A 16,784-nucleotide genomic window follows, 5' to 3' on the forward strand; every position below is an offset into this window, starting at 1 on the left:
GAGCCAGTGAGGGGTGATCAGGCCAGCAGGGGTGGGGGCAGTTAGGGGCAACCAGGCAATCGGGCCTAAACTGGCAGTCGGACATCCCCCAAGGGGTCCAGGATTGGAGATTGGAGAAATCCAGAGAGGGTTCATGAATTTCGTGCTCCGGGCCTCTAGTTATATAAAAAAATAAAATAAAATCACTGTTGCATCCCCTCCTCCCAATTCATACTCCCAGACTTCCCTAACTTGCTTTGCTTTTTATTTTCTTCATACCATTTTGATCATGTTCAAACATCATCTGATCTTTACTTGTTATTTTTACTGTTTAAAATATCGCTCTGCTAGAATGCAGTCTCTTAGGTGGAAGGTGTGTCTCTGTTCACGGGTGTACCCAAGCATGTAGAATACACTGTCTGGTACACGGTTGGCATTAAAGAAAGATTTGTCAACTGTATGAGTGAACTCAGCTCCCAACTTTCTTTTTGTATCTGGAATATTAAATTCACACTCAACACACACTCATGTTTCCGTTTTTAAAAATATATATATATTGATTTCAAAGAGGAAGGGAGAGGGAGAGAGAGATAGAAACATCAATGATGAGAATCATTGATCGGCTGCCTCCTGCACGCCCCCTACTGGAGATCAAGCCCGCAACCCAGGCATGTGCCCTGATTGAGAATCAAACTGTGACCTCCTGGTTCATTGTTGACATTCAACCACTGAACCACACCAGCCAGGCTCATGTTTCCTACGTATTAGAACAGGCAGTTTTAATGGAATGATAAGAATGGGAGTCAAGTAGCAGAGACTAAAGAGTGAGGGACTAGGGAAAAACAGACCATAATGTGGAGTACTTGTTAAAATAGCTGAATAAAGGGAACATGCTGGACTTCTTGAGGAAGATGTCAGGACAGGGACTGGGTTTTATTGTCGTTTTCTTGTTCTTCAACTGGAGAGACATGAACTTATTTTTATGTTGAGAGAAAAATACTGGTCGAGTGGGAGACGTTAAAATTGTAGAAAAGAGCAGGGTGATTAGCAGGGCAAAGTTGTGAGAAGGTCGGAGAGGTTAGAACTTAAGCCAGGTGGAGGGATACATATATTTTAGTTTCCAAAAAAGAAATCTCCAGTAGGACTTTTAGCCAGACCCAAATAATCCCTATTACTAAGTCTTTTTTCTTTCTTTCTTTATTTTACATGACTCCAAAGATACTGTTTTATTTTGTGTAATTATTTCCTGGACAGTCTTCATGAAATCCAAATCAGTAGGAAATAAATTTTAAAAGAAACTAGTTAATAATAGTTCTAGGTTAGGTTCTGCTTGCTTTTTTTTTTTTTAAATCCTCACACAAGGACATTTTCATTGGTTTTTTAGAGGGGAAGGGAGAGAGAGAGAGAAAGAGAGAAACATTGATCAGTTGTCTCACACACATGTGCGGACCAGGACAGGGAATCGAACCAAAACCTGGGCTTGTGCCCTGACTGGGAATCAAACACTTCACCTTTCAGTGTATGGGATGATGCTCCAACCCACTGAGCCACACCAGCCAGGGTGGTTTTGCTTTTTGACGCTTGAAACAAACTGCCTAATGTCTGTAATGTGGGAATAATGACACAATTTAACAACAGGCTTTTTACAATCACCTACACCTCTATGGAAATGTTTCTGAAAAACAAGACCAAACCCAGAATATCGCTACCTTGACTATCCTTATCATCGATGATAAATTAATTATTTACTTTTACTTTTTTATCTGTACATCCAAACCAGCCATTCATCTGGTAAAAGATCATTGGCCCATGATGGCTGAGGGCTTAAAAATTAATGGCATTTCTGAAGCTTAGCTCTTAGCCCTATAAAAGCACATGCATAATTATTGAAAAAGCAGTTTAACATTTCAAGGTGTAACCGAATATAGTACATGAGATATAGTCAGAAAAAGATGAACTTTAGAAGTGCCTACGTTCTAAACTTTAAGTAAGTAATTGAAAATGTATATGATGCTTTTTTAGAATGATTTTGTTGATTAGAGGGCTTTAGATTTTACAGTCATTGATAAATTAGTTTCTATTGTTTATAGACATGGATACATTCATACACGTGCCACAGGGTAAGTCATCAGACAGTTTTTCTTCTGAAATTACCATGGAAACCACATGTGCCACGTGATGGTTAATCCTGCCAGGCCGTGTCACAGAGGAATTCTGGAGGGCAGTCTATGCCTGAGTTCTTCCATGTGCTAACAAGTCCTTTGATATTAATGCATGTATATAAATTCATACCTTCTTAAAGCTTGGTAGTGACCTTGATGGTCACCTACTTCTGTGCCCTTTTTTTTCCCTTCTTTTCTCTTTCTCTCTCTTTTTGCAAACCCAGCAAGACTTTTTAAGGTGGCTGACAGTCCGTGCTGGGACTTTGACGACATCTTATACAGAAGATATATTCAATAAACACTTGAATTAGAACTCAAATTAGAACTTAAATAGGAATTTTTAAAATTTGTAGTTACTAGCATTACAAATAAAACTACTATTGCCCGGCTGGCGTGGCTCAGTGGTTGAGCATCAACCTATGAACCAGGAGGTCACGGTTCTATTCCTGGTCAGGGCACATGCCCAGGTTGAGGGCTCGATCCCCAGTGTTGGGGTGTGTAGGAGGCAGCCAATCAGTGATTCTCTCTCATCATTGATGTTTCTATCTCTCTCTCCCTCTCCCTTCCTCTCTGAAATCAATAAAAATTAAAAACTAAATAAAAACTAAAACTACTGTTAATGACAATAAATAGATATATGAGACAGAGTTCTAGAATGTGGGGATGTATTTTAAGTCTACAGTTATCTAGAACTGGTGAGTCATATCATTTTTCTATCGTGAGCAAATTATGAAACTATCCTCAGTTGTTTTTCTATTTTCAGGTTTGTCAGTTAACAGAGGAACAGATCCAACACCTAGTGAAAATGACACGTGACTTCAGCCTTCTTTTCTACAGGGTAAGACCAAGGTTTTTTCTATTATGGAAAATGTCAATGTTTTCCCTTTCAGTTCTACCGGAAATGTTAAGGCAGTATATAGCCACCTAGTGGTCAGAGTATGGAAGTAATGGCGAGTGTCCTGTTAGGGGCCTAATTAACATCTTAAAATTTTAGGTCACAGGTCAGTCCGAAATTATCCAACTATAATTAAAGTATCTTTATACTACGTTGGGGAACAACTATGTTAGCATTTGACTTGAACTCTTGTTCTATTGTGGGCATATAAAGTAAAATATAGGAAGCCTGGAGAGAATTAATTTCTTTAAATTGCCCTCAGTTCAGTCAGGTTTTGCCACTACTGCCTGTGTGGTTGAGATTATTTAGATGACTTTAAGGTTAGCCTTACATTTGTAAAATGGGACCATCAGAATCTACCACTAAGACTGTTTTGAGAATGAAATTAATACCTGCTAAACTATAAATTTTGTGAGCTATAGTTATGCATATATACATATATACATATAGAAAGAGTTCAATAAAGACATTTTATCTTTTTAACAAAGCATCACAAATACTTTTTCTCCACAGTCCATTTTCTGTATTCCAAATTTCTACTTTTACTATGTTCAGAAAGGCTGGTGTTATGGAATTCTTCATTAATTGGCCTAACATATTAATGAACCTCTTGCTTTACATATCTGCCTTGAGTATCTATGGTTGTTTTAATCAACTGGGAGACCCGGAGTTCGACCGCTCGCTATGACATGCACTGACCACCAGGGGTGGCACGAAACATAGTGGGCGTTGGCAACGCAGTGCTGGCAGCGGGTGGCAGTGGAGGTGCTGCCGGCCCCGATGGGCCCCAACTACAGGGGGGTGTGGTGGGATGGTGGAGCTCGGGCGGTCATTTGACTGGGAGTTCAACTGGGAGACCTGGAGTTCGACCACTCGCTATGACATGCACTGACCACCAGGGGGCGGCACGAAACATGGCAACGCAGCCCTGGCAGCGGGTGGCAGTGGAGGTGCTGCCGGCCCTGATGGGCCCCAACTACAGGGGGGATGGGATGGTGGAGCAGGTGAGTGGGCGGTGCCAGGCCAAGGCAGGTGCAAGTGGGGATCCGATCGCCCCACAGACTGGGACCAGTGGTGGCGGTGGGGGTTGGGGCTGCTGCCCAGCTCCCAGGCGCTAAGGGAGCCGGGTGGGGTGCCCGGCACTGATCGATTGCCCCACAGGCAGGATGTTGGAGCAGGTGAGGGGGCAGTGCCAGGCCAAAGCGGGGCTGCGGGCCTGAGAGGCTGGAGCTGGGGCCGTGAGGCTGGGGGCACAATCTGGGGTCTGATCTCCGTAGGCCACCCCTAGGGACCCCCTCCATGCATGAATTCGTGCACCAGGCCTCTCGTATAATTCTAGGCAGCTACCCATTTTCTACCCAGATTAAGTTGGGTATTTCAGTACTTTGCTTAAATTAATGTGATGTGTGTTTAATTTTCAGCTTATATATGGTGAGCCATATTTCTGGGCTTTTGAAATTTCACACTGCTGATGTAAACCCAAAATATTCTTTCTGTGGGAGCCTTAAACATACGTGAGCAGAATAAAACTGTGACGGAGAATCTCAAATGTCTTTTGAAATAGAATTTATACCAAAATGGAACCTGTTTTCTGCTAGAATGGCATTTGAATTTTTTTTTTTTTTTAAGTGAATCGAGGATTAAAAACTGAAAACTCTCCTTTGTCAGATCAACCAAGATGGTCTTGTTAAATTCTCTGTTGGCTGTTGAAACAAAGTGGACAGCTTCCGAGTTCCCAAAATAATCGGATTTAACGCTAATCTACTCTTTTTCTTTTAACTACATAATTACGTTTAATTTTTTAAAACCTTAACAGCATGAAAGACATTTTGAATTATGGAACTCTTTATATCCCATTTAGATAAGAGGGTAAAGCTATTCAAAGAACAATTTTGAATACTAATAAGTAATAAAATAATTACTTAATTATGTCACAGGAAATCTTATTTAACAAATATTGCTGAATCTTGCCAGTATCTTTTTCTCAGATGAAAGAAAAGATTATCCAGACAGACTAGTATATACAAACGTACATTTTTTTTTAAAAAGTTATTTTCAGAAATGGCTTTCAAGAACTTGCCTTTGGCTCCTTAGCAACACTGTTTTGTGGATAACGTTATAATGTTGTTCCTTTGTTTGGTTTTAGTGCCGTAAAGCAGGACTGGCTGTCTCCAAACACTATAAGGTTTACGGGCGTCCTCACTGCGGCCGGTGCCGCAGCAGAATAACCGTGTGTCGCCTGGGAGAGAACAGCAGAATGACATACTTCTGTCCTCACTGCCAGAGCGAAGATGCTCGCCGTGCCGACAGAGGGTGAGATGCCTGGTCAGCGGGTAGCAGTGGCCCCACTTTCATAAAAGGCCATTCGTAAGGGAACCACAACGGAATAGCTCTCAGGCTGTTAATAAGAAGACCTAACTCAGAAGTGTTGGAACCTTGGAAGGAAATAGTGCCTGGCCAGCGTGGCTCAGTGGTTGAGCGCCAACCTATGAACCAGGAGGTCACAGTTTAATTCCCGGTCAGGGCATATGCCCAGGTTGTGGGCTCGATCTCCAGTGGGGGGGCATGCAGGAGGCAGCTGATCCATGATTTTCTCACATCATTGATGTTTCTGTCTCTCCCTCGCCTTCCTCTCTGAAATCAATAAAAATATATTTAAAAATTAAAAAGGAAATAGTAAATAACATCATGAAGAACCAGGAGGAGCCACAGGGGACTTTTGGACCACTTCTGATTCAGTGGCAAGTCCCCAGCTCAGATGTTACTATCCAGCCTTTGGCTGCAATCTTGTTTGCAACGTGAATAGGAGGAGGTGTAGATATGTCAATAACTGGAAAGATGATCTTCAAACGTCTCGCTTTATTTAGAAATGACATAAAACATGAAAGAGCTCTCTTTACAAAATGTATGTCTTATTGGTGAAACAGCGGACTGGTGGTTTTGCCGGTAGCTGAGTCTGTCTGTTGCAGTGATGCTTTCGGGAACAGGGGAAGTAACCACAGGAGGGGCCCAGGAGCCCACTGTGGGATGACCTTGAGCTAAAACGCCATCGGTCACCTGACCTCCATAGCCCCTCCTCTGACGGGTGGACCACAGTGAAATAACAGGAGGATGGAGATTCTTGTCCTCACTATAGACCAGCCCATTGGCACCGGCCTTAGTAGCTTCTGTGGAGAATTCCAGAAGCACCTGAAGAAAATGTAAAACTTTATTTCACTTTTTTAAAAATATATTTTCATTGATTTCAGAGAGAAAGGGAGAGGGAGAGAGAGAGAAACATCAATGATGAGAGAGAATCACCAACAGGCTGCATCCTACATGCCCCACATTAGGGATCAAGCCCACAACCCAGGCATGTGCTCTTGACTGGAATCGAACCCGAAACCCTTCAATTCGCAGGCCGACGCTCTATCCACTGAGCCAAACTTTATTTCACTTTCAATATCCTAATGTCCATGTGACTCTTCCTCTCCCGTGATTTGTCTGAAAAAAGATATTTTAGTTTTGCTTTGGGAAGAGAACCTCTTAGTTAAAACATTATTTGAGAAATGCTTCCTGGGGGTATATCAAATATTTTTAGTTGGTATAAAAACACAGTAGCAAAACCACGACTCCTTGATCCTGAATAAAATCTTTTATGTGGTATTTCTGTCTTGAACAGCAGCCGCAGGGCCCAAGTGAAGACATTTTCTTGAGGTAGTTTGCAGTAGTAAACCTATGGCATTTGGGTATATTCATGGTTCTGTAATAGATTCCCCAAACACCTGGAATGTATAAGAACAAGGCAGCAATGGCAGGGTTCATGGTCAGCTGTAAAAATTCTCCGCAGCAGGCCGCCCTCGAGAAACACTGCCGTCGGCCCAACGCCCCATCGGGACCACCTTGGGGACCACGTGGCCAGGAAGTGGGAAGAGGCCTGGGCGTGTGGGGTCTGCACCCTGATAAACATGCCTTCTGCCCGGGCCTGCGACGCTTGCCTGGCACCCAGGCCTGCGGGTAAGCATGAACGTGGACTTGGAATGCGTTCCTTCTCACAGACCTTTCATTACACCAGGTCAGGGACGTACCTTGTTCTAGCTCGATGTCTCTTAACCAGGGCGACACTCCGCTGCATGTACCCCACGCTGACGTTCTGGGGGGCAGGAGGGAAAACACAAAACTCTTGTGCTAAAAAAGTGTGCGCCTGCGTGTCTCAGGAACTGACAGGCTCGCATCTGCGCTCTGGGGTCCTGATGAATTATTCAGGAAAGCTCTGTTTTATGCAGATTTCAGCAACTCTGCAGTCTGTCATTCAGTCCCAAGGTTTCGTCAATGGGGAGGGAGGGTCCCTGTAAGAATATCTTTGCAGGTGGAATAGAAAAGAGCCGCATTTTTCCTTCTCTTCTTTAAGCTGCCCGCCCCTTGTTATTAAAGTCTTTACCCGGACAATTGTGCTGATTCCATTGAAATCCCACAGAATAATGCTTTGTGGTTCACAATTTGGAGAATGCGGAATGCGGAACCTCGAGGAAACTGGTGATTAAGAACCTTACATGGATGCGGCCTCTGGCCTCTATTGTATTCTCAGAGTGTTCTTTCTTTCTTCAATTAGAGATGAGAAAGTTCGTTCTTGACTTAGAGACCCCGCATTGTGTTAGCTGTCGGATGGCGGTGTGTTCTCTGGGCGGAAGGAAGGGCCAAGGTGCCCCTCGCACAGAGCAGAAGGGACAAAGGGACCGCATCGCTCCTGTGTCTGCCTGTCCCTCCCGCGTCCCTCAGCTAGGAGCCCTCAGAAAACCAGCCTTGGGTTTCCACCTTTACTGCCTTGACGCGTCTGGCTGTTTTCCTGTTTGTTTGTTTTCTGAGTATGACAGACATCCATCTTAACTGCAGTCGAGAATGCCTTACAGTACAGACTCCACAATCTGAGGATGCTGGGTTGAAACATTTGGGATAAATGTTAAATCTCTGTAATGCGTCTTATTTTTAATGAGCCTTCCGCTTTGTCTTGTCATTCCCCGAAACATTCCTGACCCCCCGGACGCAGCCTCTAGCTGCTGGCTCTGAAGCTCGTAGACACACCACCTCTCAGTTACCCCTGCCTGATGGTAACCAAATGAGAGCGGAAGAACCTTCAGAGCAGGGGTGGGGAAATCGCTTGGTCTGGCCCTGCCACTGTATTGGGGGTGAGTTCATTAAATGTTTGGCCAAATAGAACAGGCTGATTTTTAAGTGGATAATTTTGTGTGGCCCGCAAATGATGTTATAAATATCCACATGGCCCTTGGCAGGAAAAAGGTTCCCCACCCCCGATGTAGCTGCCTCAACGCAATAGGAAGCAAGGGAAAGTCTTTGTGAAACCCAGCTCCGGGTCCCTCGGCGTTGTTAAAGCTTTGTTGCATGTTATGCTTCCTTTCCTAGCAGGAGATTAATTATGCATTGCCCAAGCTCACTTCGTGTTATTCGTTCTACATATTAGTGTGTTATTCGTTCTACATATTAGTTCACCGTAATACGTGAACTAAATGTTTTCATCAAATAAAACCATGTTTCCAATACTCAATATTACATCTACAGGCATACTGCAGAATTTCTTCTCTCCTTCCAGATTCCAGGCTCAAGAATGAGGAAAACTCCGCTGCCTTGAGCCACGTGGTGAAGTACCCCTGCAACGGCTTCAGAAAGCCAAGCTCAGAAGTGAAGATCAACAGGAAAACTGCCTTTGGAACGACAACCCTGGTCTTGACCGATTTCAGCAATAAATCCAGGCCACCAGGAAGAAAGAAAGGCCCACACGAGATTCTAGATGGGGAATTTCAAAGCCCTCTTCCCACTAAGGTTTGTCTCAGTGACACGCCTCGCCCCTCTGAGGAGAGAGCCAACAATGCAGCTCAACCACCCGACGCAACAAGCCTATCCCCCTCCGTCTCCAGATTACGGAGTCCCGCCTGCAAGAGACAGAAAACAGCCCACGGCTTGTCGCCAGGCTCCGGAAGTCGCAGCCCTGGGCTTTCTAACAGGTATGATGCTTCCACCTTGATCTCGAAGGCATTTGCGTTAAGTTTTTTATTTTGTGTGTGTGTGTGTGTGTGTGTGTGTGTGTGTGTGTTTCCCTCCGTCTCCAGATTACGGAGTCCCGCCTGCAAGAGACAGAAAACAGCCCACGGCTCGTCGCCAGGCGCAGGAAGTCGCAGCCCTGGGCTTTCTAACAGGTATGATGCTTCAACCTTGATCTCCAAGGCATTTGCGTTAAGTTTTTTATTTTTTGTATGTATGTGTGTGTGTGTGTGTGTGTGTGTGTGTTTTGTTTATTTTAAAGTGATCACAAGCATCAGTTTAATAGCAATTTTCCAAACTGAGTCCCTGGGGTGGGTTTTGACTTAGGGCTGAATTTGCCGTTGCTATAGATGTAGAAAAAGTCACTTGAATTGCATTTTATACATAAAATTTTCACATTTTAAAATCCAGGGTCTAATTGGCCACTGTAGAAAGCAGTTTTGTCAGGTTCATCTTTTGGAAATATCTGTTTCTTCCTTCCTTCCTTTCTTTCTTTCTTCCTTTCTTTCTTTCTTTCTTTCTTTCTTTCTACATAATTACTACTTTTGCTTCTCATTTTTATATCAATGTCGTCAAAGTTATCTACACGAAGGAAGCTGAGAGGTCCTCGGTCCTGTAAGTCACACCTGAGAGACGAGGCACATGCTTCTTCCTTCTCCAGTTTATAATGTAAGAGGGGGAGGGGGAGGGAATGAAAAACAGAATCCTCCACATCGGTAACAAGTTACTCTTTTCTGCCTGTCACCATGGATATGCTCAATACCGAACCTTTGGAAAGTACATAAAGAAAAATATTTAAAACACCCATGATCTTACCTGCTATCAGTCACCACTGTTAGCATTTTTATTTTATTTCCTTCCAACGAAAGAAAGCTTTTCTAAAAGGGAGGCTACCATTTGCAGCAGGTTAGTGAGTGTCTTCTATTCTAAAGAGAGAGATCTGAGTTTTTTAGTGACGTTTCTGCTGGAGACAGTGGCTGCACCTCAGACAGCCCTGTGGGATGGTGGTGTTCGTTTCCACCACAAAGGCCCGAAGAGCACGTGTGTCTGCAGTGAGAGCTGCACGTCCAGCTGGTAAATACTGCCCAGCAGGTGTGCTTATGGACCGCCAGTGCCCCCGGGAGAAGGCCCCGTGGATGTCGCTGAGATACAGACGTTTAACGACAGCGTCACCTCTTGCCGTGGGATGGTGGTGTTCGTTCCCACCACAAAGGCCCAAAGAGCACGTGTGTCTGCAGTGAGAGGGGTGCACGTACAGCTGGTAAATACTGCCCAGCAGGTGTGCTTATGGACCGCCAGTGCCCCCGGGAGAAGGCCCCGTGGATGTCGCTGAGATACAGACGTTTAACGACAGCGTCACCTCTTGCTCTTTAGTGATTATGGCAGCTGCTGGCGCTGTCTGTCCACACCTTCCCTCCGTGTTTAGTCCTTCATCCGGGCTTCCCAGCTGGCCCAACCTGACGTCAGCCTCCTTCAGAGGGACAGCGCCACAATTTTCTTCCCCAAACTGTTTGTCGGGGAGGTTTTCCTTCTGAAAGAAATGCTGTATATGCAGCATTTTAAAAATTGTTGACAGTCTTACACTCCCCCCACCTCCCATTTTGCCTCCCTCCACCTAGCTCTCACCCCACCCTAGGCCTTCCCTCCACTATTGTCTGTGTCCGTGGGCTGCGCATATATGCATGTATGTTCTCTGGTTAATCTCTTCCAGTCCCCTCCACCCCTCCCCTCTGAGATCTGTCAGTCTGCTCCATGCATCCGGGCCTCTGGTCCTATTTTGTGTGTCAGTTTATTTTGTTCATTAGATTCCAAATGAACTGAAGGAGAGGAGTCTTCTTCCCATGCATCCCATCTAGCCAACCGGGGCGGAGCAGAGAGAGTCAGCGTGGGCGGGGTCTCAGGTGACCTCAGAGGGGTCTGGCTGCTGGGTGTCTGGTGAGCTGCTGGGTGGTCTGGTGAGCTGCTGGGCGTCTGGTGAGCGGCTGGGCGTCTGGTGAGCTGCTGGGTGTCTGGTGAGCTCCTGGGTGTCTGTGAGCTGCTGGGTGTCTGGTGAGCTGCTAGGTGTCTGGTGAGCTGCTGGGTGTCTGGTGAACTGCTGGGTGTCTGGTGAGCTCCTGGGTGTCTGTGAGCTGCTGGGTGTCTGGTGAGCTGCTAGGTGTCTGGTGAGCTGCTGGGTGTCTGGTGAACTGCTGGGTGTCTGGTGAGCTCCTGGGTGTCTGTGAGCTGCTGGGTGTCTGGTGAGCTGCTAGGTGTCTGGTGAGCTGCTGGGTGTCTGGTGAACTGCTGGGTGTCTGGTGAGCTCCTGGGTGTCTGTGAGCTGCTGGGTGTCTGGTGAGCTGCTAGGTGTCTGGTGAGCTGCTGGGTGTCTGGTGAACTGCTGGGTGTCTGGTGAGCTCCTGGGTGTCTGTGAGCTGCTGGGTGTCTGGTGAGCTGCTAGGTGTCTGGTGAGCTGCTGGGTGTCTGGTGAACTGCTGGGTGTCTGGTGAGCTCCTGGGTGTCTGTGAGCTGCTGGGTGTCTGGTGAGCTGCTAGGTGTCTGGTGAGCTGCTGGGTGTCTGGTGAACTGCTGGGTGTCTGGTGAGCTCCTGGGTGTCTGTGAGCTGCTGGGTGTCTGGTGAGCTGCTAGGTGTCTGGTGAGCTGCTGGGTGTCTGGTGAACTGCTGGGTGTCTGGTGAGCTCCTGGGTGTCTGTGAGCTGCTGGGTGTCTGGTGAGCTGCTAGGTGTCTGGTGAGCTGCTGGGTGTCTGGTGAACTGCTGGGTGTCTGGTGAGCTCCTGGGTGTCTGTGAGCTGCTGGGTGTCTGGTGAGCTGCTAGGTGTCTGGTGAGCTGCTGGGTGTCTGGTGAACTGCTGGGTGTCTGGTGAGCTCCTGGGTGTCTGTGAGCTGCTGGGTGTCTGGTGAGCTGCTAGGTGTCTGGTGAGCTGCTGGGTGTCTGGTGAACTGCTGGGTGTCTGGTGAGCTCCTGGGTGTCTGTGAGCTGCTGGGTGTCTGGTGAGCTGCTAGGTGTCTGGTGAGCTGCTGGGTGTCTGGTGAACTGCTGGGTGTCTGGTGAGCTCCTGGGTGTCTGTGAGCTGCTGGGTGTCTGGTGAGCTGCTGGGTGTCTGGTGAGCTCTGTGCTGATGCACCGATTCTTCCTGTGGGCAGCGAGATGAGGCACCACGTGGCGTACGCTCCTAGACCAGCCTCTGGGAATCCTTAAAGCCTAACCGATTTCTGAGACAGTTTTGGTCCGTAGATGCTTCTGTCTCAAGTTTCCCATCCCAACTCTAAATTTACCATCAGTGAATCCCGATGATTCATCCCTGACTGACTTTTAAAAATGTTTTGTTTATAATCATGTATAATGACTGCCTTACGTTTCGTCCATCACTCTTTCAAATGATAGATGCTTGAACTAAAGTGTGGGGGCCAGGCTTGAACTCGATCAGCACCCCACCTTCTCTTCCTAACCCTAGTTCATGGCTCATGATGGAAAGTTCACGAAGGAGCCGGTGATGGGGTCTGAGTTGGGAGCAGTCCTGGAGAAAAAATCCTTTTCAAGGAGCCTTTTTGAGCATAAAAGCAGCAGATGTGATCATTTTAAAATATCGTGGCATTTGCTGTACCCAGATGAAATATCCCGGCATATTTTTATTTCCTCGGTGCTTTGTGGAAAATCTCAGACAATTTCACTAACGAATTAGAGACTTAAAAAAACATTAATGGAACCTTAAATTTCAGTGATTTCTTCCTCAGCCATTAGCAGGAGGGTGGTGTGATTAATCACAGCTCACTGCCTCGCTTGGAGACGGTGCGGCGTGGGCACGTGTGGAAAAAAGAACCCCAGGCCTGAGCCTCTAAACCAATCCAGATCTGCCAGCAAAATAAGTGCCAAGGGATGGGATGCATTTACGCAGCAGCCCTCCCGCACCCAGCCACTTCCCCAGGAACAAATCGCAAATTGCTGCCACTTAGTTCATTTTCCCACTTGTCTGGCAGCTGCCGTGTTCGTCTGCGGACAGGACGGTGAGCAGGAGCCCCCCACATGGTACCCGCAGAGCAGGGTGTCCCCTCGGAGCCCTGGCAGGCAGCTCCGCTTTTCTTTAGTAATTATGTGATAATTAATTCTCCTTTTGATCTCTCAGTTACTGATCTCATCAACACGTGGATGAGGCCTGTTTTCAGACCGGTCCTTAGATAGACTTAAATTTTATCCAGCTCCTGGGTTATAAATTAGACAGTGGAACCAATGTTTAAGCAGTTAAGAATAACTGCTCGATACAGTTTTTAAAATATATACAGTGGGGCCTTGACTTACGAGTTTAATTTGTCCCGTGATGGAGCTCGTAACTCAGATTACTCGTATATCAAATCAAAAAGTGAACGAGTGAGACACGTGATGCTGGGCTGATGTTGTGGCGTTCACTGTGACGTTCGCTGCGCCAACTAGCGGTGGGGTATCTGAAGCTGGCTTGTAACCTGAATTTTAGCTCGCAACTCAAAGCAAAAAATCGGCCGAGAGATGGCTCATATCTCGAAAAACTCGTTAGTCGGGACACTCGTAAGTCAAGGCCCCACTGTATATATATATTTTATTGATTTCAAAAAGGAAGGGAGAGGGAGAGAGAGATAGAAACATCAATGATGAGAGAGAATCATTGATCGGCTGCCTCCTGCACCCAACACCCGGGCATGTGCCCTGACCAGGATTCGAACCATGACCCCCCTGGTTCATAGGTCGACGCTCAACCACTGAGCCACACTGGCCGGGCATGTTCTCTCAGTCTACAGTAAAGTGCTGGCCTTTTATGGACTTTAGGTAAGTCTCATGGTGAGCTCCAGGATCCCCGCCCGCTTCACACCGGGCAGGTTTCCGCTCCGCCCGCTGCCTGCCCCTCACTGAGCCGCGGCTGCAGCTACTACAGCGGCCTTGACCCAGGGAAGCGAGGAAGCCGTCTGTAAGTGGACAGTGGAAGGAGCGACTCCGTGACGAGGCAGGGCCACTGCTGAGCGTTGGCCTGTGGTGAGAAAGCAATGAGAGGAGACTGCGCTCATCACTTCCCCGGTGGGGGAGCAGCTGGGCCTGGGGGTATTTTAGAGGAAATAAAAGGGGCTGCACTAACGTGGGGTACGAGGAGAACCGACCATCACAGATGCAAACTAGCGGAGCTGGCTGCATTGCATCACCGCGCAGCTGCGCTGTTATGTGCATATTTAAACGACCTGCTGTGGGCACACAGATGGCCTAGGAAGGAAGTTAGACTTACCTGGGAAAAGCAAGAATTGGCCTTAGCAGTTGTGTGATTACCTGGAGTTGACCAGGGTCCACTTTTTGATACAATTACTTTGTATTCTATGGGCTGAGGAGCTGTGAGTGATCCCCTTCGCACCATGTGCTGGAGTTGTTTTGTCACCTGTCGTTACAGGGAACCTCAGATGGACACGACGGATGGTGCTTGTGCGCCCCTGGCTCCCGTCCCTCGCTGCAGTCAGCACCGCCGCCTCTGTGTCCTCCGGGTCGTGAGCAAGGGCGGCGAGAACAAGGGCAGGCCCTTCTACACGTGTCCCCTTCCCAGGGAAGCGCAGTGCGGGTTTTTCGAAGTAAGTGTGAGATTTATCAGTCTTGCTCTGGTGTAGTTGAATACTGCGGTCATTGAAATGTAGCACGTAGCCATCCTTTTCCGGTCTTACCTTTAAATTTAAAAAGCCATGTTGACATTCAATCTGAAGCTTGAATTAAAATTTAAGGAGGTTCATCAAATATTTTAATCAAATAATAGCCCTTGTATTAGTAGAGTGTCTCCTGTTTGTAACCACCGTGTAGAAGTTTTGCCCTTGGTTTATAAAAATAGAAAGGCATTGAGTAATTTTCCCAGGTGGCTAAATAATTCAAGGTACAGATGTGCTCTTCTTCATCTCCGTGCTGTTGTCAAAACCTTCAGGTGCCCTGCATAGAGCTACATAGGAAAAATCATTACCATGCCTTGGGTTTACAGTAAACTTAGCGACTCCTACTGCTCGAGCATGATCCAACAGTCGTGATGGCACAGTAACAGTGCAGATGTAGGCGATTCCTCACACCTCATTGATCTGTGCATGTGCCCCTGAAAATGAATGGGAGATGGGAAACAAGAATTGGGTCCTTCTGGGTCCAGCCAGTATGGTTCAGTGGTTAGAGTGTCAGCCCATGCACCACTGAAGAGTCTCAGGTTCAATTCCTGATCAAGGGCACTTACCTGGGTTGCAGGTCGATCCCTGGTCCCGTTGGGGTGCTTTCAGGAGGCAACCAGTCAATGTGTTTCTCCCACATTTCTCTCTCTTCCCCTTCCACCCTCTCTGAAAATCAATGGAAAAAATATCCTCGGGTGAGGATTAACAAGAACAACAACAATCAGGTCCTTCTGGTCATTCTCACTCTGCATTCCTCAGAGTGTGAGCATCCCACTGTGCTGAATGTCACTCTCGTGTTTGACGATACATGCTTTTCAACTGCTTCATCTAGAGCAGTGATGGCGAACCTTTTGAGCTCAGCGTGTCAGCATTTTGAAAAACCCTAACTTAACTCTGGTGTGTGTCACATATAGAAATTTTTTGATATTTGCAAGCATAGTAAAACAAAGACATATTTTTTATATTTATTTTATATATTTAAATGCCATTTGACAAAGAAAAATCAACCAAAAAAATGAGTTCGCATGTCACCTCTGACACGCGTGTCATAGGTTCACCATCCCTGATCTAGTGCGTAACAGAGAAGAGAAAAACGGATCTGTTCCTGAGCTGGGCACAATGTTCAGGTTAGCCTTATTGAGAGGGAAAGTATCTGTCTTCAATGCAGGATCTTCTTAAGGAAGTTCCCAGGGAAAATCTGATCATGATTTCAGATCTTAACCCCAGCACAAGACTGACTCCCTCCTGCCACACAGATTGGCTCCTTGGGAAGCTTTTATAGATGTAATGGAGAAATATTAGCAATATTAATCATATCACAGCCTGCTTGATACCCATCTTGAGGCCAAACTTAATAAGAACAAGAGTAGCACAGTGGAACTGCCTAAATTAGTTTGAGTAATTCTGTATTGGATTCATTCTTTGCTTAGGAGACGAAGGAAGTCTAGTATTAGAATCATGAACATTCTCTGATCTTAATAGTGTTTGTTTGTTTTTAAATACATTTTTATAGATTTCAGAGAGGAAGGGAAAGGGAAAGAGAGATAGAAACATCAATGATGAGAATCATCAATCGGCTGCTTCCTCCTGCATGCCCCTTACTGTGGATCAAGCCCAATAATCATGCATATGCCCTGACAGAATCAAAACCGTGACCTCCTGGTTCATATGTAAATCCTAACCACTGACCCACACTGACCAGATGATCTTAATAGTTTTACCAGTAACTAAAACAGATCTGCAGGAACATTGGTGCTTGCTTTACAGCAAGACAAAGGAAAGTTCTGAATTATGGCAATTTTCTGTGTGATCCAAGCAAAATTGTAAGAGGTGCTTCTTATAGGAGACTAGAGGCCCAGTGCATGAAATTCATGCACAGGTAGGGTTCCTAGCAGCTGCCAACTGCTGGTTGCCGGCTGGGGCCTCCCTTCATTCCTTGCCGCCCCCTGATGGTCAGCGCACGTCATAGCAAGCAATCGAACTCCTAGTCAGTGGAACTCCCAAGAGGACACTTAGCATATTAGGCTTTTATATATATAGACTAGAGGCCCGGTGCACAAAAATT

General features: G+C 46.3%; 1 protein-coding gene across 1 annotated transcript in view; it reads left to right on the forward strand.

The window, feature by feature from the left end:
* Positions 1-16,784, forward strand: part of NEIL3 (nei-like DNA glycosylase 3) — a gene marked incomplete at its 5' end in the record, with an annotated part of 36,881 nt that overhangs the window by 17,697 nt on the left and 2,400 nt on the right. The window contains 5 exons of the mRNA XM_014547761.1: positions 2,905-2,979; positions 5,183-5,349; positions 6,866-7,032; positions 8,624-9,035; positions 14,476-14,650. Of these exons, the coding sequence (XP_014403247.1) occupies positions 2,905-2,979; positions 5,183-5,349; positions 6,866-7,032; positions 8,624-9,035; positions 14,476-14,650 (996 nt within the window). The remainder of the gene's footprint in view (positions 1-2,904; positions 2,980-5,182; positions 5,350-6,865; positions 7,033-8,623; positions 9,036-14,475; positions 14,651-16,784) is intronic.

This window comes from Myotis brandtii, unplaced genomic scaffold, assembly GCF_000412655.1.
Source record: "Myotis brandtii unplaced genomic scaffold, ASM41265v1 scaffold484, whole genome shotgun sequence".
Lineage (NCBI taxonomy): Eukaryota > Metazoa > Chordata > Mammalia > Chiroptera > Vespertilionidae > Myotis > Myotis brandtii.